Consider the following 23,378-nt stretch of genomic DNA (forward strand, 5'->3'; position numbering starts at 1 on the left):
TGAGAAAAACCATCTTTTCGTTTGTCACGGGAACTCTGGTAAGATACTGAAATTTCAGAGACGATTTATCTCCAAGGTAATGGAGCACACCCGTTATTATTTCATGCGACAGGCGTAACTCGATTTCGCGAGAAGCTGAGGCCTGCGAGAAGAAACCGATCGACTAATTCATTCAAATTGTTCCATCACGTGCAGCCTATTTTTCTTCGAACCCGTGGAAACGGGAACGTACCGTTTCCATTGTTTCGGTTCTTCCGAGGTTTCGCGAACGCTTCTCCTTCCGAAGATGCTTCGTCCGATAAATGTTCGAAGCAAAGGCTTAAAATACTATGGAAGAACGACCGTGAAAGAACGACGTGGGCGTAATGACCGCGCATTTATTGGAAATTATGCCGCGTTCGATGAAGAGATGCGTCAGACGTGCGCACGGGAAACTTCGTCCCTGATCATACGATTGGAGTAATTGTCAATCGTGGACACGAAAGTTAGTAGACGGTGGTAATTGTAGCTAACTGGTTAATCGATAGTTGCACATGCGAGTTTTGATCGAATGGAAGCAGAAAAGCAAGTTTGAAAAAGTTAGCGTAATTTGCTACCTCTTCTGCGAAATTCGCCGGAAGTTAAACAAACCAGCTACGCTTCGTGGAAATTTCTCAATTTTATGATCCTAGTTCGCGACTAGTGTTCAAGTTCTCAAATGAAAAATAACTTCCATTCGTCGTAAGGAGACGCCATAAACTATTATATATTTTCAGACAGATTAATCCTTCGAGGATCGAATTTTTTTAACCTGTACAGTAAATATAGCAAAGTAAATTGTACCTTTACCAATTATTGATGGTAGAAACTCATCTCTTCGCGCGTTTTGTTAAAAAAAAGACATAATTCTGCTACAATTCCAAACCAGTTTCACTAAGTACAAGTACATTTATCATTCGCTTAATCAACAATATATTAAACATAGAAAGATTAAAAAGTAATATTCGTAAGATTATCGGTTTTTCCTATTCGTCAATTTATACAATCGATCAACGTATCTTGTGAGTGGCTTGTATTAGTACAGGATATTGTGCCAATCTTATCGGTAGAACGAGTTACGACAAACCAAAGGTACTTTATTCCTTTCTATCTTTTCCGCGACGATAAACAGAAACGGACCGCGGCCCCGCTTTTTCGAATTCTGCCAATCTTCCACCGACTTCAATTAAACCACGAGCTCTGAAGCAGAAAAAATTCTTCAGCGGGAGCAAAACCTGCGCGAGGTTTTTCTCGTGAAATCACCTTCGCTCTCGGAGGAATGCTACCGTGCAGTCTCCGGCTGCCAACGTTTCCCCCGGTTGCTGTTCGTGGAATCGTTCGGCGCGCAATTGCCGCGAGACCAGAGCATCGCGATTAGCCGGGATGGTGCGCGCGCGGACGAGCCGACAGCAGGAATCTCGATCGACCAGGGCAAAATTACCAGCGGCTAAAGAGGCCTTGGCCGTGTACGAAAGTGTTAACTGGCCCGGGTAGTCCTTCATCGTGGCGATTTTTACACACTCCGAGGCGTGTGCGTGTCGAAAGCGGGGAACAGAGCGAGAAAAGCGAAGAGCAAGAAGGAAGGAACGCGACGGAGCCGCGCTCTCGCGCCGAGAGAACGCTTCTAGCGCGGCAAATTATTAACAATCAGGCAGGTGTTTGCGCGGTTCTCGCAAGATTTGCTAACGAGCCGGCATTTTCGAGGTGCCGACTCGAGGCATATAATTATATGCTCGCCTCCCTGCTCGTATGCACGCCTCGATACAGTCGGTTATCTATAGGGTGTTCCAATTACGTAAATCGATCGTTGGTTAGACCGGAGGCGAACAATCGTAGCCAGAGTATACGTGTTAGCCACGGAGAGGCGTCGAAGGTGCGAGCGTATTCGCGACCGGTAGGCAGAGGCGAGCGAACGTTTATCGCCGGACGTCGGGCTAACGTTACGGCCGTGGAATATTTTGTTTGAACGTTTCGGTGAATTAATTCGAAATTATTCGTATTCTTCGCGCCACGAAGATCTGGCTTCCTGTTGGGTCTGCCGATGAAAGCTCTGCCGATGCTATGGGTTCCTGGGAGCGATCTTATCGAGGATTGGTTACGTGATGAAATGGACTTCCTTGGCGGTTAACGAGTAATTTCGTCGCTTTTGTTTTGTTTTTTTTTTATTATTATTGTATTATTAAATGGGGTATACGACATTCGATAGCGGGCATTGTAAAATAAAATACAGTGGATATTTCCCAATTAATAGCACCGTGTGCAAAAAGAAATCGTTAATCTGCAACCGGAGCCAGGAAACGTTTCAAGGATCCTTTAGGACGCAATTGAAACGCCGCTCCATTAGCTTCTAAAACAATCTCTTGTACCTGGAACCGACGATACTTTGCGTCCGCAGAACCAGCAAAGTAACACTCGTAGATGGTTCCCTTGCAAATCGTTTCTGTTCACGTCATTACCACGAGGATCCTACGCCGTTGGCGGTGTCGAGAATTTTCTACTGCCTCGAAAACGGTGCTATTCGACAAGCGTGTACGAGTTCCTGGATTGTGGCTAGCGGTGATCGTGGTTTGGTCGCGGAAAACTCGAGCGAAATGCGACGTAGGCATCGTTTAACTTAGCCACCCTGTAGATGAGGCGGCTGAATGGCCGCGGCGTGAAACCGGTGGGTATGATTACCCACTTTAGTTAACGATCTTCGCAGCCCCGTGGCTGTTCCGTAAGGTCAGAAAGAAAACCGCAAGAAAGAAGCAAGAAGAGCCGAGCGAAACGCCGGACCTTCGAGAGCAGCTCTCTCGCATCCGGCCTGGCAAACACAGCTCGAGAATTCCGAGACGCACGAGACGTCTCGTGATGATACGAGCATGATTTTGATGTGCCACGACAAATGGGTGCTACACCATCGATGGCTAATCGAAAATGAGGAAATTTTGTTGAATACTACGACGATTGAAGGTTAAAGCCGGTTGCTGGACAAAGATCGTTTCTTCTTTGTTGCGATTGAAAAATGCAGGATTTTTGTGTGGGGGAATTTCGTTTAGTCGAACAAATGTTTAGTTGGTAGTGGATTCAACGAACTCGTATCTCAAGTCGTCTGCTGTCTGAATCGAGGCGACTGAATCTATTTGTTTGTACATGAGACAGCATCGTGTGCACGAAAAATTGTGAACGGAGGAGAGGAATCAGTGAATTCTTATTATATAAACAGCTTTTTCTCCGATAAGTTTGTATAAACGAAGTTCCACTGTGCTTAAATATTGGCGAAGTTGTGATTAAAAATTGAAGATTCGATTTGAACATTCAAATCAATGTCCTGCATGATTAAAAAACAGATAATATTTAGATTCCGAAGAAGGAAACAACTGTGTAGGAGATGGTAGGAAAATATCCTTTATCGAAATTGGTCTACTAATTTTGAACGATCCTGTATAACGCACAAGAATATTCATACCGTATAATATATCATCAAGCACGAAGCGAAGATGCGAAGGAAGGATTCAGACGTGTCCCGTGTCCTTTCCAAGAATCCCACAGTGGCTCGAACAAGCCAAAGGATAATGAAGTGCATACATCGGAAGCGTGCACGGGGTGTTTTCGTATCTCGAAAAAGTGAGCGGCAACACACAACGATAATGTTTAATTATACGCTCTCTTTATACATTATACCGCATAATCCTCTGGTATACTCTTTGACTCCGCAAGCTACCGCGAGATCCTTTCTCGGTCTCCGGGAACGCTTTGACTCGGCGCCAGTCTAATTCCGACTGTTCACTTTTTGATCTCTCTGTGATTTCTCTATAATTACATTATCGCGATTCTGTGTTGCAACCGGCATACACACGTTACCCCGAAAATCCTAAATAAGAAATTAGAAAAATAAAATAAAATTCTCTCGCAACGAATCAGCCAAGTTTACGCGAAACACGTTCGCTCAGAAGCTTTTGGAGCGCGAAGTGTGTTCGACTTTCGGGACGCGGCGACATGGTAAATATCTTCGAGTTTCGCCATTTTTTCACCTGCTTCAGAGAGCAAAAATTACCGGCTGAAAATTAACGCTAAAACGCTTTACCCGTGTTCCATCGACGAGGTAAGAAGTCGAGAGGGTCGCGTTATTCGACTTTCCTGCTCTCCATCACTCTCTATCTTCCTCTACCACGTTCTCCCTGTTTCCCATCGTCGGAAAGGCTTCAATTAAGAGAAGCGAAAAGAAACCCGTTCGATCGAGCCGCGGGAATAGCACGGGGAAACGCGAGTTCGAAAATAGAAAGCTTAATGCGACGACCGGAGCGAACATGGAATTTCAAGCAAACCAACGAACCGCGCAAACATTTGTGTTGTCGTAAATAAGTCGACAAAGTTTCGAGGAATATTTTGCCTTGCTTTTTAGCTGCAAATTTAATTTCTTTCAGCAAAACCGAAGACGCAGGAAATCGGTATCATTTTTTTAGAATGCTAATCTTGTTTTTCGAGAAATGTTTTGCAAAGTAATTTAAGAGCAGTAGATTCCAAATGTTTGAGAGCGAGGTTGTTAGGAGAAAGATGATTTACGAGGGAGGAAGGAGGAAAATAGGCGATATTGGGATAACGAGTGGCGGTCCCTTTGGAAAAGAGTCGTAGCAAAAAGTTGAGAAGTCGCGTAAGATTCCATCCAAAAGTAGCAACTTTTTTATTACGGCCACCCGCTCCCGAAGGACGCAAGTTTCGACGATAAAGAAAAACTCGCTGGTCTGGCGATCGACACGCGTGGAAAATTCGAGGGTTACTTTCGATGAAAGAGTGTTATTATCGGACGTCATATCCGAGGGACGAAATATCTCGAGAACTGTCGGGAAAAATAACTATAAAGAGAATTTTCTCAGATTCTTTATTTACAGTAGTCATATATAACAACGCTAAAAAGAGGTTCGAATACAGCGTTTAAAGTATCAAATAAGTACAGAAAATGATACTTTAAATTTCGACTTGCTGTTCAAAAAATTTTATTAAGAATTTTAAGACAATCGTTTCTATTTTCCATCGATAGAGGAAGATACCATAATTAGCTGTAAATGAGACATATCTTCTTTCCAGAAAATTTTCTCCGGACAAACGATCGGTTCATTCTTCTTCGTGATGTTGAAGATTGAAGAGTATAACGAAATATTTTCTCCATTTGTTTCTTATACATCCCTCCACATGTTATCGTTTTTGCCCTACTTCTACAATCCCTCAACCTATACCAACAAAAAATTTGCCATCAGAATTCCTATTAAGGTCTTCCATCTAAGATTTCACGAACTAATTCTCGGAAATTAATTCATCTGGCAATACCTTCGTCGAAAATCGTCTGTTTCCTCTCGGCGTGATGTATTCCTTTCCGATGACGTATCGCTCGTGGGGTATAGCAGGCGTGCAAGTTGACGCGAGTACGCGACACCACGCTCGATCTCCGTCGTATTTCAGAGCAACGCGACAGCGAATATGCAAAACGCGTGCATGTTCGTAAGCGTGAAATTACACGGCGTATGCACGTTAGTAAAGCCGAGTGAGCGTAGTACAACTGCGCGCGAGGTGAAGAGGAAGGCCGAGGCTCGCGATCAGCGAGCTCGGCCACGAGCCGAAAACCCTTATTTTGGAATTTCGTAGCTGCCAGCAACGGCTCAATTAGCGTAATAAAGTGGCTAAATGTGTTGCTGGAATCGCCTACTCGATGCGTACCAACTGACTCCTTTAGACGTATACGAGTATGTACATGTGTAGAGCGATCGATCCAGCTCTTCAGATATTGTCAGGCAATCGATATTCTTAGCGCGAAGTGGTTTATGCGGATGATTTGAAGAAATCCGAAGACTGATGTATCTGTAGGAAATGACGGATAGAAGTAGGGGCGAGTAGAAGGAAAGCAGGGGTGAATATGATTTCTCTAAGACTCTTTTGATGATTCGATTCTGGATATATTCGCTTACTGCTGATTCTTACTTTTCTCCATCTTTCGTTATTATTTCCAGTTAACCTGCAGGTCTTCGTATACTCTATGAGGAAACCATTTTTAATAGGAGAAAATGCTAGACAATTTTTGTGGCAAAGTGGTATATTTTATGTTAAGACGAGTTAAAAATACTTTACCGTTGCGTCTGTGGTTAGAAAGTAAATACGCTATTGTATGGCGTTACAGACTTCTGCGAGTAAATACATTTTGTAATTAGATAAAAGAGAATGGGAATTCGTTTGTTACTTTGCACTCCTCTTGCACATAACTAAAGATACTAGATAAAACTTGTATAGTGCATCGGTATTTTTGTTGCAATTCGATCGATATATTTTGCACTGGATTTCCATATAGCCAGATCTGACTGACGATTCCCATACTAAAACGTCACGTTCCATTAACATTTCACGGTTGGTTTGCTCAAAAAGGAGTGGAAACCAAGAAGCTGGTTGGCCAAGTCCGTTCGCGTAGGATATCTTCCGGGTCTCTTTCAGGTGGCTCCGATACGACGACTTTGAATGATAAATGTTTGGCGCAGCTTGCGTACCGTGACCTGATGCACGCCGTGTATACGCGTGTACATTTATTAAATGAGATTTATGCGGTTAAAGTATGGAATCGGTAAACGGATCGCGAATGCCGTTGCCGCGGCGCAGTGGGCTGGGCTTTCAATGGGGGCTTTCGAAGAAAAGCCCCAGCCCTGATATCTCGCGCTCTGCTCTTTTAATACTTTATGGCGCTGCGACGTGGCGCGAGCATTTACATCGAATACCTCGATGGCTGTGTGTTCTCCGGGAAAAACCTGGACGCCTAGGATTTTTTCACGGATCCTGGCGAGGTCGTTGAATCGGACACCGTCGATTCATCGTGGCGGCGTTTTCGTTTTTCCACGAAAAAACGATCCCTCGTCGCGCGTTAATCACGATCCGTGTCGTTGACGAGGAAAAAAGTGGAAAAGAAAATGAAAATAGATCGGAAGTAAAAGTAAACGCGTTACGTGTCAATTAAACGTTATTCTCTCGCCGAGACACGGTTTTTGCCCTTTTGCTCGCGTGTTACACGCCCGATAATTAATCCTGTCGATCGAACAACGTTTCGTATAATTTTATCATTACATTCGACTTGATGCGTACACTGGCATGAGACGCATTCGACGCTAATAATTAAAATCTCTCGGATCAGCGAACCGAGGGCGGTGGACCGAGCTTCCAGCATGGAACGTCCCGTGTTATCCACGCGATTCGACAACACCTTCCTGCTGAAATTCTGTTACCGATCGCCAACGCTTTTTCCACATCGACGAAATAGACTGAACGATCGCGGAATAGACTGAGTGAGATTAACGGCGGCCAACCGAATGGAATTCCTCGCGTTAACGTTCGATTCCTCTCCTCCTTTTTTCTTTCTCTATTTGAGAAATGATACAGTTTTCTCTTTTACACTATATACGTCAAGGCTTAAATAAAAATTGTAAAATAGTTTGAGAGAAGAATTATGCATATTGATGGAAATATAAAACGTGTAACTGTTGACGGAATTATAGGGATTGTTACAAATGTAAGACATTGCACAGGCGTGAAAGGTATCTTGGGATCTACGTGGTTTACGAATCGAATATTACATACAAAGCAATTTCCTTTTTTTCAAATAACAAAGAAAAATAAACGCTGGAGAGAAATTCGTCGAAGCATCGCGCAATTGCCTGAAATCCGTCCCGATAACGGCATTATCTACGGCTCGTTTAATTAAACGATCCGATAGGGTCGGGGAACGGAAAAGCTCGCACGATTTTCCGGAAATTAAAATAAACACGAGGGTTCGGTGTCTCGCGTTCGTCCACAGGAAAGCGTTTGAAAAATCAATTTTCGATCCACCTGCCCATAGATCTCTCGATCCCAATACCAGAAAAAGGGAGAAAAAGTGGAGCAAACATAGAAGAAACAAACTAAAAGTGAAAAATTGGCTTTTGATGCTAAAGCTACGAATATCTAAAATGAAAACCTTTCGTCAAAGAAATCAAAACAAGAGATATATAGAAAAATATATAATGTATTAATAAATCGCTGTAATGCCTGCGATCTATGCAAATTTCTATGAACACTTACAAAATATGGGGGGAGAAATGATATTTTACTAAAGATCACATTTTATCTTAAAATCTATACAATCTGTCTGGAAAATTAGAAAAATCACGGATTTCCAAAAAATTACATTTTATCTGCTCTGTCAATTCTAATATTAAAATAAAAACTCTGGAGACTTTCGATTTCTTCCAAACTTCCAAACGTCCCATTGATGAATTAGAAAAACAATGATACCACCAAAAATACAAAGACTTCCGGTGTTATGAAAAAGTTACAAGCCACAGGGCGTGAAAAGACGAATCGCGAAGGCTTTACATGCGATGCATCGATACGAAACATTCACGAAGGAAATAACTCGAGGTGTATGGCGTCGCTAAAAGTCTCGTGTCTGGCATATTAATGCGTTAGAGATATGCCGGTTGCACGAGCCACTCGCCGAATTGTTGCGGTGTATCCTGGACGTGAAACGGAGAGGAAGGGGACATGACAGATATTGAAGAATCGCGATCGACGTCGAGGACTTCGATCATTCAAGGTTGCTGATCTCTTGCATTAGCCTGGTCGTTTCATTTCTTTTATCTCACACGTACGTATGTCTAGCTACACGCGTGAAGTTTGATCTTGTTTGTATTTCGTATTTAATCGAGTGTCCTGTGATTTTTTAAAAAGATGTTGAAATATTTGTTTTCATTTTTTAATGAAAAGGTAAATAATTTATTTGAAAACCGGGAACATGAATTTATTTCATTAAGGTTAATAGAAAAAATAAATCAAAGGTGAGACAATATCGATGGTTTATGACGAAATCAAAGAGATAGTTCGTTTTTAATCGACGCATAATTGAATTATGATATCAGAAAGTAAAGGGTTACAAGTATAGCAACGGCTTTTGTTATCGATGTTATATTTAATTTAACCCGTTTATACACTAACCTCTAATTATTCGTAAAATTACAGTCATCTAAAATTTCATTTACGAATAATCATCATCGATTAAATATAGATAATACATTATTATCAACTATGAGATTAACTAATCACGTGTCCATAATCAGTATACATCAAAAATCGAAGCGAAATTTAGAAGTAAATTCGATAACCGATGAAATCTGAAATCATAGCATGAAGTGATGGAAATTTCACGTTATTAAACCCTTGTTAAAGCGAACATTCGTTTACGTTGCCACTGATTATCGATAGAAAATCGTTGATCGTGTAACGTCAACGAATATCTACAACCGACTCAGGAAACCTGAACCGCCTTACACACGACACCAACTCCTAAAACAAGGGAATATGAATTCGGCACGTAGGCATAAGATAAACGAACATCTAGAAGGGCTGGGTCTTGATCGAGGCTTCAGTCTTTCGGTAATGGTCTAATCGCAAACTTGTAATCTTATTATAGAATGAAGGTATCTCGAACTCTGGTTCAAGAACCTAACATTTTTTTATTATTATTTTCCTGTCATTTTTTTTACGTGACAATCGCAACGTTACGTATCATTAGTGTGATTATCGAATTATTATCTTTACATTCCTATAGCACGATCACATTATTATTCAAACTTTTTAAAAAATACGTAACATCTGCGTTAACTTCAAACGCTCTGCCATATACGAATCCCTCAAATACCAAGTTGATATCATTTTTTACGAACTTTCTAATTCACGAACACGCATCATTTGTTTCAAAATAATACAAACTAATGCATTTTCCAACTTTCATAAACTCGTCCCCGACGATATTGATTCTACGGGGAAAAAGTAGAAAAATAAGCAAGGGAAAAAATGAAGAGTAATCGCGATGCAGCGATTTTCCAGTCGATCGGACCCTCCTTTGTATTGACTTTCTCCGATCTGGATGCGCCGGAATAAAACGATTCCGCTCGATTCCGCGCCGGCCATTATTACAGGCTTTTGGGTCCAATAACTCTTCGACTCTCACTTGTTGCTGTGGCGGCGTCGCAATGCCCTTCGCCACAACGATTCCCCTCCCTTCCTCGTCTTTTTTTTCTCTTCTCCCTCTTCGTTCCCCTCTCGTCACGATTTTTCATCGTCGAACGAGCAACGAAAGAGCGAAACGAGAATCGATTGGATTCTCGCCTCGTAACGCGAGAAACCGGAAGTTGGACAGGACCCACAGAGAAATTCGCGGCGGCCCTTTAATTGCGCCGTCCTTCACCGCTCGGAAATGAAAGTTTACGAGTGAGGTTCCGGAGAGTTATACGAAGCTGCTGGCTCGCGACGTAATAACCACGCTGTAATCCCCGCGATCCTGTTTTTCCGACTGCTTCCTGTTCTGCCTTCATAGTCGGAGACGCGGCAAAGTTTCGACTAGACACGCCAGGATTAACGTTGAACGCTTGAAAAATGGGCGAGGAGTTTGGATGGCGCGTGAAGAGTAGCTGTAATTATTTTCTCGAGCGTGTCTTTCTAACGTATGTTACCATATAGTTTGTTGCTATGTCGATTCGCAATTGTCCAAATTTTACAATATCGTACGTATGCCAAGAGTATACGAGAGGTGTTCTTACTAACTGCTTGATCTGACACGAAAAACTTGTTGCCAAAATGTCGTTGAATTTTGAAGTTACTTATCATGTTTTCTGCGATCTTTGTACATGCGCGCTCATAAGCTGCGATTAAAAGATTATCTCTTAGAATTTACCTTGGAATTTCTGATTATTTATACGATCCTCTTTTGATAAATGAGTCATCAAAATATGTACGTGACATTCGTTTTTCGATGTATGGGATACCTGGACTTCGTAAAAACGTCATCAATATAAAAATGATTGGAATAATCTATTGGACTAAGAATTTTACCAATCTCGATTCTAACCACGAAACCTGTTCTCTACAATAAACTGGCGAAAATATAGAAATACTTTTCCTGGAGATAGTGAATTATTTATTCGAATCGTTTCTCTCCAATCAAAATAGAACGAACATTTTACGCCAGGCAGTTCGATAGATCGCGATATTTATCCGGCATCGTGGAAGCGGCCACGATTCCTGGTGAAATATTTAACAAAGAGGAGGGTGGTATCGTGGAGGAATTAATTTTTCAAAAGAGTCGATTAGGTAGCCGCTTCATCTCCGTAAATGCTATAAAAATTCCAGGATGGCCGGCCGGCCGGCCAGTTCGATAGCCAACGTTCTCGATATCGCGACCCCGGTCATCCATACAAATCGGATTTTACCAAATTGGAGTACAATTTTCACGAACGTGGCCTCGAGTTTTCGTGCGCGAAAACGCTTCGCGTGAAGGGTAACATAGACTACAGGCGGGGTAGGAAGGTGGAAAAAAGAAATGGAAAATGGGAAAAGACGCTTCTACGCGAACTACGCCGGATGATGAAGCGAATCAAGTAACGGTGGTGGCTTACGTGCGATGCAGCCTTAAAGCATCGGGCCAGCAAGCGAGTTTCCTGGAAACGCGTTAGCAACGAAACGTCTGTGCTTCGAATTTTCAAGCGCCGCCGAATTACACCTCCGTCACGGAATCAATGGTAGCTGAGAAAATACGTAAGCGATGACAACGAGGAGGAACAGGACGATGTTGTTCCGCGCGTTCACAAGCTCGCCCGTGGGAATTCTAATTTATTCCCTAGAGGGCCGGAGAAACGTTCAGCAAAAGGGTAACTAAATAGCAGGTTCTCGCTAGCTACATCGCAATTGCTCGAGATTAGGAACGGTCGATTCGCGAAATGTGGATCCTTTGCATTTCAACGAATCGTACGTCAACATCCTAGACGTTATATAATGAAAAGTTACTATAGACCAACTAAGCGAAGTTTGCAGTTAAGTACTAAGAAGATAGAGTTGATCGAAAGATAGAATTTGCGAAATGCGAATCGTTTGCATAATAACAAATCGTAGATCAACATCGTTGATGTTATCTAATGGGAAGTTAATATATTGTAAGAAGTTTAGAATAAAATATTAATTACTGGCCTTGTCGATAGAATGTTGAAGTTGATAAAATAGTTACAATTTATTTAATTAATTGTAATTTATTTAAATATATGGAATCTTTATCAATTAACAGAATTAAATAATTATGTGGCTTATTATTAAATAATTACGAAGCTGGGAATAGAATATTAAAATGTTATATAAACACTTTTATCAGATCGTTAATACGAACATTACTTGGCTGACACGAAATTGAAAAATGTACGGAACACATTAACAAAAAATTGAAAATCGTAGCAGCTAACTGCTAATTTTCATTGTCCCGCTTATTGTCTCGTGTCAATACATTCAATGTAGAACATTTCCATCACACTGCACCAAGTATTGATACAGATATTTTATCAGGACGCCAATGTAAATGGATAGTAGGTCCAGTTGTGGAGATATTTGTTGGTTTGGTGTTATAGCTCGCTGCTTATATGGTTAGTATAGGGGTAGTTGATTTGGAAGTGATTGATCTAATGCTGCTTGATCCAGTGCTGGGTGGTTCAGTGCTGATTGGTCCAGTGGTGCTAGATCCAATGCTGCTTGGTTCAGCGCTGCTTGATCCAGTGCTGGGTGGTTCAGTGCTGGATGGTTCAGTGCTGATTGGTCCAGTGGTGCTAGATCCAATGCTGCTTGGTTCAGCGCTGCTTGATCCAATGCTGGGTGGTTCAGTGCTGATTGGTCCAGTGGTGCTAGATCCAATGCTGCTTGGTTCAGCGCTGGTTGGTTCAGTAGTGGTTGATCCAGTGCTGGATGGTTCAGCAGTGGTTGGTTCAGTAGTGCTAGATCCAATGCTGCTTGGTTCAGCTCTGCTTGATCCAGTGCTGGGTGGTTCAGTGCTGATTGGTCCAGTGGTGCTAGATCCAATGCTGCTTGGTTCAGCGCTGGTTGGTTCAGTAGTGGTTGATCCAGTGCTGGATGGTTCAGTAGTGGTTGGTTCAGTAGTGCTAGATCCAATGCTGCTTGGTTCAGCTCTGCTTGATCCAGTGCTGGGTGGTTCAGTGCTGATTGGTCCAGTGGTGCTAGATCCAATGCTGCTTGGTTCAGCGCTGGTTGGTTCAGTAGTGGTTGATCCAGTGCTGGATGGTTCAGTAGTGGTTGGTTCAGTAGTGGTTGGTTCAGTAGTGGTTGGTTCAGTAGTGGTTGGTTCAGTAGTGGTTGGTTCAGTAGTGGTTGGTTCAGTAGTGGTTGGTTCAGTAGTGGTTGGTTCAGTAGTGGTTGATGTGGAATTGCTCGCGTCTCGAGAAGGAAAAGCGTAAGCGATAACCTCCATCAGAAGAGGCCAACCTGGTTTTCCAATGCCCAACAGGACGATCGACTGTTCTCCAATATAACCTTTTATAGGAACGACGTTTATTACCTTCGAATTCAAGTTGATTACACTGACGAATGAGATTACGTAGTTGGGTGGTGCAGTTACGTCAATCGTGACTGTGTGACTGACACCTGGCACTGGCGGCTGAAAATAAAAAATACATATATTACAATTTCCAGTAATTAATATTTCATGTTAAAAGCAGCAGCACTCTGACTAATAGCAGTTTCAGATTTTAAAAATCTTGTTTCGATTCGAGTTACTGCAGCTCAAATACAATTGAATGATATTAATTCAACGTGGATTAAATATAAATCTATTACTGTCATTGCTCACCTTAAAGATGGGTCGAGATTGGACAAGAACATCACCAGACATACGTATGCCAAGAATCAAGTTGTTACCCCATGCGGAGGCAATCAGCGATAAACAGGCGAAGAGAAAAACGAAGGTACGCATCTTGACGATTATCTTCGGTATTGATCAGTTCGATCGATTTCGTAAATCTGCCGTAAAACTGGCGACGACATCATATATAGTTCCCCCTTATCAACAGTCGGACACGGTTCCTCGAAGATCGGACAATCCGTGTTAAGTAAAGATATATCGCTGAATCGTGATAACAATTTACGTAACGATATTTGCTTATCATTGTTTCATCGGACACTTTTCGAAGGTGACTGATACTTCTAACCATCTTCTTCTTTCTTTTCGTTGCACTTCGTCCTGCTGTCTTTGAATATACTTTTTGTACAACAAAAGATAGCAATGCCGATATTTTTCCACCTAGAAGAAAAGAGAAACAGATAGAAGTAGGAAATGGAAAAAGGCAAAGGTAGATTGTTTTGTTCAAAGATTTCCTTTACTTAAAATATTATCCCCGGGGTTACCTATACTTATATATTTATCTTTTGACATGTTCGGTTGATGCTCGGCCTTATTTAATCACAAAAGAACATATAATTTACAACATAAAAAGTGGAAAATTTGTTTTTGGATTAACGCAGAAGTCACAGCTAAGCTTGTGTAATATGATGTGCGATTTTTATCTCCGGAGGCAAACACGGAGACTCATCGTCCTAGTATTGTTCATTGTAAACTTATTGGTGGATCTAATAACCCGAAATATATGCGATATATGGTGAACTTTGCAATGAATTAAGAGTCACTTTTGAGGTTGTGACGTCGAAAGATGACAAGGCCACATATCCTGCTTATCGTAGTTAAAGAATACCAAAAAAGAGAGAAAAACAATATAATTGAAGAGCGATATTCGAAATTACATAAAATATGTAACTTAAATGGAATATTTCGACAAGCGCGGAATCTAATTAATAGAGGCTTGTCAGAATGATCGATCACTGATAGGGAAGCAATAAGTGAGATATATACATCCTGCTTCTTTTTTATCGCAGATCGCTTATACCTGTTACTTTTCGCGATAATCGATTCTCTCTCATTCTCTCTCATTGCCTTACGATCTCCTCTGATTATAAGTGATATTTTCAATATTCTAACTATCAAAAATTATCGATTGAAACGCTGCTAATATCTAAGAAGTAGATCTAAATTTTAATACAGTTCAATATATCTTAGCTTCAATTTAATACAATATATCTGACAATTTACTTAATCCATCATTTCATTTTCGATATATGTCCCCCAGGAAGCTCCTCATTTGCAAAGAAAGAAATTCTGGAATTCGTAATTTTCAGTAATTTTAGCGTAACAAAAATGTAAAATATTCTTAAGCCACAATTTGCTTGGAAATCAAATTTTGTTATCGACTTTTCCGTCGCGTACAAAGAGAACGAATACGCGTTTAGTAATTTCCAAATGATCGAACGCCGACGAATTCGTGGATATCGAACGGAAATCGATCAACGTGAACGCATTTTGTTTATTTCTTCGACAAACTTCCGTTTACGAGACGCTTCTTAAAATTCAGTTCTAACGCTCTGCTTAGAATTTGTATTCACGACGTCCTCTTCGGCAAACAGCGGCCGATCGGTAGCGTTCCGCTGATCTTTTCAGCGGTTAACTAAGGCTGTGCTCCTTAACTAGGCATTAATTAGTTGCACCTATACTACGAGGACGTGACTTGAAGAATTTTTTAACGTTATCTCACACAAACTTTGGGTTTCCCTTATTTCATGAAATTTATTAAAAAAAAAAAAAAATAAATGACGAAACAGAAAATCAATCCTATACGTACTTAGAAGTGTGAATGACAATCAGTAGAAGTAATATGATAAAATAATCAAAATGATAAAATAATCGTCAAGGATCTCATCTACAAATTCGAATTAATCAATTAATTTTAATCTTATCTCTATTGGATATTCGGTTCGATTAAGTTTTCGTTCTTGAAATGCTACCTAGTTTCTTTTGTACGATTAGAAGCGTTACCTGAAGTAAATCACCCTCTCATCTAACAACTAATACATTTACATCGAGCCATATCACATTTTCCAATTGCAGAACAAATCAAAATATCGTTTCATTAGTGTAGAAGCAGTTGTGCACCTACTACATATTTAGCGCATAGTTCAATTTTTAAATGTGCTGGTGATCGCTACGAGTAATTGCAGTGAAAAGTGTGTTTTAAAAAGTAGGTATTTCGGTCTAGACTGGCATTGTTTAGATATCTTTTGGATATCAGTAAATAGCAGAATCATGTTAACCAATAGAACACTTATTTTTAAAATATTAAAAAATATTATAGTAATTAAAGAAAACTTATTTAAATTTCAGTTACATAATGGAATATAACTGACGCAATTTTAATTAGTTTCAGTCAAAAATAATGCTGGATGTTCTCGGATTATTACTGAATGTGTGCGCAAAATCTGATACAAACGAACCACACAGTTACTTCGAAAAAAATCCTAAAAGATATATAAAAAATGGCATTCTAAACGAAACGTGACAGAAACAAAAAACAAAAAGGATTCTTTAAAGTTTCAAATTTGTCGACGACACAACGATTAATATTCATCGTGCGAAAAACATTGCTTTCTAAGGAAATTCTCACCCTTTTGAAAAATAATCGAACAGAAGCAGAAGCAAATGCAAGAAAAGCGGAAGCGGGTCTGTCCCCGTAAATCTTCCTGGCGAGGGCATTAAGACCGCTGACATTTTGGCTCTGTGAAAGCACGGGAAACGTGTAACCGATGTTGCAGGTCGTACACGCATCCCCGTTATTACGCGTGGCACACGGGCTCAAAGCGGTCGGGCTTGCATAAATCTCTGGAGAAATTAAAGTGCACCGCTCGGCCGCTCTACAAAACGGAATTGTGTAGCCGTATGAAAGAAAAATAATTTGTGTACACCAGGAGTCGCGGCACCGTATTTCCCAGCGTTACCAGGCGTCCTTCTATCTCTAGTAATCGGTTTTCGTGTATTCAACGTACTCGTTGTTCGACGATACATAGTGACAAATATCTAGCTAAATTTTACGTTGAATAGGAAATACCGGGACTTCGGATTAAAGGAAATAAAGTATGGTAAAATATTAATCGCACTGTTTTCATCTTGCTTCTTATTTTATTTAAGTTTTTTTATGCTACTGTTAAAAATTTACGATCTTTATATTTTCTATGCTCTGTATATGATTTTTGAAATATATCATTCGTAAGTGTTCAACTTCCATGGTGCAAGAAGTTTCACTATGTAGTCCCTAGTCGCTGGTTCGGTGGATGTAATGGTTGATTGAGTGTCCTTAGTCGGTGGCTTGGTGAAGATAGTGGTTGATTGAGTGCTCGTAGTCGTTGGTATGGTATAGGTAATGGTTGATTGAGTGCTGGTAGTCGTTGGTTTGGTGGAGGTAGTGGTTGATTGAGTGCTCGTAGTTGTTGACGAAGTAGTACTAGTTGTTGTGGTACTAGGGTGTTTGGAACGAATAGCGAAAGCGGTAACCTTCATCGCAAGAGCCCAACCTGGTCTTCCAGTAGCTAGTAAGATCATCGAGTCTTGTCCAATATAACCCTTTGTAGGTCTGATGTGTACTACCCTCGGATTTCGATTGATTGCACTGACGAATGAGATCACGTAGCCGGGTGGTGCAGTTATGTTAATCGTGGCTGTGTGACTGACACCTGGCACTGGTGGCTGAAAGTAAAAAATACATATATTAAAATTTCCAGTAATTAGTATTTCATGTTAAAAGCAGTACTATTCTGACTAATATCAGTTTCATCGTTATTATCACTATCAGATTTTAGAAATCTCGTTTCGATTCGAATTATCGCGGCTCATAAACAATTTGTTACGTTGCGTGATATAAGCCGTGCGACGCCCCTCGTTATTTGACCGCTGACCGTTATTCAGATCCTCAATAAGCCTAAGGACCCACCATTAACTTAGACTTTTAACTTAAATAGTTTTAGGTGCGCCTATTCATCTTTAACGTGCAAATCCTTAATTCCGTAAATGTTTTCGATTTATGTATGTAGTATCGTGAGCTGCTTAGCGCTGTAGATGTCGCTGCTGGGTACGCCGCTTTTCTTCTCATTTTTTGTATCGTGGAAGAAAAATTGGACTCCGTTCATCGGGATTTGAACTCGGGTTCCGAACGTTCGCAACCTAAGGCGCTAACCACTGCGCTGCCGTCGTTCTTTTTTTTTTTAATGATGTTTATTTAACCCAAGATACAATTTTAAATACATTTTGGTATTCACAATAAACTGTGAATTTTGGTAATGATGTGTTAGGCAAAGGTACCGATACGCGACGGTACGACGTAGCCATACTACATTATGCGTCGGTGTAACCACTGCGCTGCCGTCGTCCGACACTGGTTAGTGTCGAGTGGTGGTATTTGCTATCGAGTGCCATCACAAGCCTTTTTTCCACGATACTACATGTATGGTCCTTAGAAAAGTCCTTAGGTTTATTGTGCGTTCTTAGAAACTATGGAAAAAGCTGATAGTTATATAACGGGGAAAAACGTACATTTACCTAATGGAAAATGCTGGGTATTTCCATGAACAAGGTCACCCGTGAGCCACGTTGGTAGAAGGCTTCCTCCTCCTATCTTCATTCATTAACGCTGGTCATAACCAATGGGTATCGCGGATCGTTACCCTCACTTTTCATAACGAAAAGTGTGAACAACGAATCCGCTTCCTCCGTTCAAAAAATACCTACACACCGAGCTTTCCTCCTCGTAATTACACGAGAACGGAAGTTATCTCTCAGTTCTAACAGACTCAACACCTCAAGACTTCTTCGACGACAACATATCTACCAGGACTCGAGCTCTGTCTTCAGATCAGTCATCATCTCTACAGTGATTCTCTGATCTAAGAGTAATCCATTTATTCTTCACTTACATCTTACGCATAGGCGTTACTATCTTGTGTCAAGTTGTTGGAAATACATAGTTTATAACCCTGTTAATCGCAGCGTTATACCACTACAACCACCCCTATTATCTCAACGGAAATCAAGGGATCGATCTGTTCGCGGCATCGATTATTACAATCGTAATGGGAATTTACGACTCCCGTTGACCCGTTTCCTCGCGAACGCGTCTCCCCGCGACTGGTCGAAAATACACGATTGAATGATATTAATTCGACGTGGATTCAATATAAATCTATTACTGTCATTGCTCACCTTGAAGATAGGTAGAGATTCGACAAGAACATCACCAAGCAGACGTCTGCCAAGAATCAAGTTGTTACCCCATGCGAAGGCAAACAACGATAAACAGGCAAAGAGAAAAACGAGAGCACGCATTTTGACGAGTATCCTCGGTATTGAACGGTTCGATCGACTTTTCAAAAGTCGCAAAGCTGGTACCTTTATATATAGCTTGCCGCTATCGACAATCAGAGATCATTCCTCAAAGATCGGACATTCCATGCTAAGTCAAAGATGACTATCGCCGAGACGCGACAACAACTTGCGCAACTTACGTTCAACCTTTATGGTGCAAGAAGTTTCTGAGATTACATATCTCATTGGATGAAGATAAAGGTCACTTGAACGATAATGATTTTAATTAGACTTGTACGATATATTTGTTCTAATTGTCTCTGTTTGTCTCTGATGAAATCAATTTTTCCGCCTATAAACGGCAACAATGACAAACAGAAAATTTATTCTGACACTTCCGAGCGTGTGAGTAATCTGTCAAGTCAGCAGGGTTCGAAAGACACAGGTTGGGGAAGATTCTTTAACGAAGAACGCTATTTCGAACGGCTATAGCTGATGGAGGCCGGGTACATTTGCATGAAAGCCCCGTCAAACTCCGTCAACCATCGTCAAGATCTTCGTGGATGTTGGGGTGACGCGACAGACTTACGAAATTCTTCCCTTCGCGACAAATAATCCAATCAAGTCAACCCCAAGATGGTTACAAATTTGGAAAGAAAAATATGGAATTATAAAAATCTAATAAAAATCTTCCTTAAAAGAAATGTTATAAATATATATATGTCGGGTTAAGGTTGGAATTTTGGGCGTTTAACGAACCTCCACTCGAATTTGTCATCGCGGTTATAGCTGATATTTGTTGGTACAAATGTGGTTATTACAAGTAATAGCGGCGATCGGATGGTCGAGATATTGATGACAACGAATTCAGGTTCGATAACTAATCCACGGTCAACGGGATGACGAATGCGATGTGATACACGTATGACTCAACGTACAAGTAAAACTTATCTGAATGAACTGATCCCGCAGTCCAAGTGGAACTGCCCTTATATATTCTTCTCCCCACCTCTCGGATCAATCTTTGTTTTTAAAGAGAGTTATATAATTATACCATACCTCTGTTAGGTACACGTCCCTCCCGTGGCCGTAGCTACGTTCAGTGACCCGTTATATCACTTCGAGCCCAAGCCCATCGTCATAAAATCGGATTAGAACATTAAATTAATTATTATAATAAATATAATATAATATAATTATAATAAATATAAATATATTATAAATAATAATTATAATTAATTATTTCTTAGTTTTATTACTTAAGTGTAACTATAGTAAAAGTCTGGACTAGGGTATTGGAGTGTTTCTCAACATTCCAAAAGGGAAGCCCCGATGTCCTTTCATCTCCGACATATATATGTCGAGTTGTCTTTAAGGTTGGGGGCGTGTAACGAATCTTCTTTTGGATTAGTCATTGTTGTTATACAACATAGATGATATTTACTGGTACAAATATGATTATTACAGAACTTGACAAGTAACCGTGACGATTAGATACTTGAGATACTAATAAGAATGATCACAGGTTCAATAACGAATCCACGGTCAACGGGATAGCAAATGCGCTTTCTTCCAAAATCTAAGTCGAACTGAACTTACTTGTCCGCAATTCAAGTATACCTCAACTTACTTGTCCACAGTACAAATAGAACTCAACTTACTCAGTCCAAGTGGAGGAACTGTACTTATATACTCTTCTCTGTAGCTCTCTGCACTCCTCGGGTCAATTATATTTTTAAGGAGAGCTATACAACTACTCCATAGCTCTGTTAGGTAAAAACGTCCATCCTGTGACCGTGGTTACGTTTGGCGACCAGTTGTGTCACTTCGAGCTCAAGCCTACTGTCATAATTCTCGGGCAAACATAATCGGATTAAATCATAAACAACTACTCCTAAGTTTTATTATTTAAGTACAGCTATAATAAAAAGTCCAGACTAAAGTATTGGGGATCTTCCCAAAAATTACAAAAGGTCCCGATGTTCTCTCATCTCCGAGATTTATATGTGGGATAGTGTGACATCAGGGAAGGACGTGGCGTGAGGGATAATTGTTTATTAGCGTTGTCAAGATATGTTGACGTTGTCAAAGAGTGTTGTGAGCGATGCCAAGGTATGTTTAAGAAAAAAGTGAGCATGGGAAACATTGTAACTAGAGTTGAGAGAGTCAGAGTTGAATTTATCGTTGTCGTGTGAAGATCATTGTGTTGTTGTGTCGTAGAAGTAGTGAGTAACGAATACGTGAAACGGGGTATTATATTCGATTTCGTGTGAGTGCAAACGACATTTATATAAAAAAGAGAGAAACGAAAATAGTAAAAGATAAGGATATCCTCTCTCTCACTTGTCGATCAAGGAATTCATTCAATCGATTTGCTACTCGGCAACAGTATTGGTAGATAGATTAGATTATCAATTTGCTTATCTACTAAGTCTGCTTCATCCTTACTCGTGATAATCGTTGTAACGTCAAACATAATCAATCTAATTAGCATTGCTAGTGACCGTACAATCTACCTTAGTTAGAGAATTGCACGTTTCACTTCCATTTTCGTAGGGAAAGAGCTGGCTGGTGAAACACCAAAGGGTTGGACGTTTTCCCGGTTATTTTCTGCCTGCTTCTCATTACGCCGGGTCGCATTAATCCGTCGAGTTTCCGGCTGACGACTATTAAAAATCTTGCCGGTGTAGTCCGATGCGTAGTCGAGTATCGCTCATATACAGGGTGAAGCAATAAGTTTGCTCACTTACCGATACCGTCACTAATTTTTCCAGAAATACAAAAACAGAAAGAAATGGTATTTACTATTGAAAGAAAATATTTCTTTCGTATTAGTAGGTTAGTGATAAGAAAGTATTTCTGTTTCTTCTTTTCTATCGGCAAACTAAAATTTTGTACGAGTAAAGCAACATCGGAGATGCTGAGATTATTTCTGTGATTTTTTAAATATAAAGAACAGGTAAGAAAATTGTGCGATATCAAGGAGAATATATCTTTAATCGTCATGTGATCGAAAGCATACCGAAGATTATTTTCGAGATTTTTAAAAATTCGACATATGTGGAAATAATTCTTCAGAAAGTATTCAGGATATTTTGAGGTCTTCGTCGCTATTCCTACGAGTACAAAAAAATATTTCTAAAATTATACAATAAAATACAAACAACGAAACACCGAAGATTTTAACATATCCACCGTTATGTTTGCAAATAGTTAATCATACAATAGAATATTTGTCAAAATATGGTACTCCATCGGCAATTTTTTAACAAGCGGCAAACTATCGAAGATTATAAAGTCGTCTTCCTTTTTTTCTAATCGATGTTGTTCTACTCTCGGCAATACCTAGCATTTAGGCAACCCTGTATATAGCCACGCGTGCACATGCACGCTCGTACCGGTAATTACTCACGTCACGTGGCGACGCGCGACGTGGCGCGGGCCGTTGCGCTTTTTCGTTTTAGTCCCGGCGGCTGCCTGTTGGCGTGAAGAGCTGACAGAACACGTAGGAACATGGTAAACCAGCTTAGAGTGGATAATATCGGTCAGCGGTTTTTTATGACCGCCGGACCGGAGGAAAGTGAAAAACGGAGGGACGGCACACAACCGGGGGAAATGCTCGAGCACGTGTGCATACATGAAATTTTCAGCGCGACCGGAGTGATATTTACGAGTAGTTGCGCCAGGCAAACGGACGCGAGACGGTCACCAGGCTTTCGTGGAATTTTTAAAACTAGGATGCACGTGGCGTTTCGTATCAGGTAAATTTTGATCAACGTGATTCTGTTTTATTCTTCTCGTAAAGAAGTACACGTGCATTTTTTACGCTTCGATTTCAATTCGGGGAGGTATCGGTAATTATCGGATTGAATTTTGATCGAGACTTCGATCGAAGTAGAATCTCTGCTTCTATTTCTTTGAGACACGCGTGACATCACACTATTGCTTGCCAGTGTGCTACCGTGCAGTGCTAGAAAAAGATCCTCTGAAAGATTGTTAGGATCTGAATAAGAAAACGTGAAAACTGGCAAAACTATTATACTTTTGGTAGTAATTTATAGACTAGATGAGCATGGTTTCCAAATGGTGTTAAACTTGTCCCTAGATCTTGAACGTTAAGAGAAAAGTGTGAGAGTATTGAAGAAAGAGTAATTGATATAATAAATAATAATATAAATAGAATAGAATAAACGATAGGAATAAAAGAATAAAATAAAATATTTAGACAGGAGTATTGGCTAAAAGTTTCAAATCTATAAATAAAACCATATATCATTCTTTCTCATTGTTACGGATAAAGGATTCAAAT

The 23,378-nt window shown here is 40.4% G+C and overlaps 3 protein-coding genes across 3 annotated transcripts in view; 1 reads left to right on the forward strand and 2 right to left on the reverse strand.

The window, feature by feature from the left end:
• The window catches only part of LOC117230142, a 145,532-nt gene that overhangs the window by 23,249 nt on the left and 98,905 nt on the right, over nt 1–23,378 (forward strand). The gene's annotated exons all lie outside the window — the stretch shown is intronic.
• LOC117243606 (salivary glue protein Sgs-3-like) lies at nt 12,464–13,975 on the reverse strand. The gene is made up of 2 exons (XM_033511248.1): nt 13,685–13,975; nt 12,464–13,492 (listed from the first exon to the last, which is right to left on the reverse strand). Exons 1-2 carry the CDS (start codon nt 13,805–13,807, stop codon nt 12,464–12,466), a joined length of 1,152 nt encoding a protein of 383 aa, XP_033367139.1. The 5' UTR covers nt 13,808–13,975.
• LOC117243607 (cell wall protein DAN4-like) lies at nt 16,976–19,090 on the reverse strand. Its single transcript, XM_033511249.1, has 2 exons — nt 18,968–19,090; nt 16,976–17,458 (listed from the first exon to the last, which is right to left on the reverse strand). Exons 1-2 carry the CDS (start codon nt 19,088–19,090, stop codon nt 16,976–16,978), a joined length of 606 nt encoding a protein of 201 aa, XP_033367140.1.

This window comes from Bombus vosnesenskii, unplaced genomic scaffold (genome assembly GCF_011952255.1).
Source record: "Bombus vosnesenskii isolate JDL3184/JDL3185 unplaced genomic scaffold, Bvos_JDL3184-5_v1.1 scf7180000013266, whole genome shotgun sequence".
Taxonomy (NCBI): domain Eukaryota; kingdom Metazoa; phylum Arthropoda; class Insecta; order Hymenoptera; family Apidae; genus Bombus; species Bombus vosnesenskii.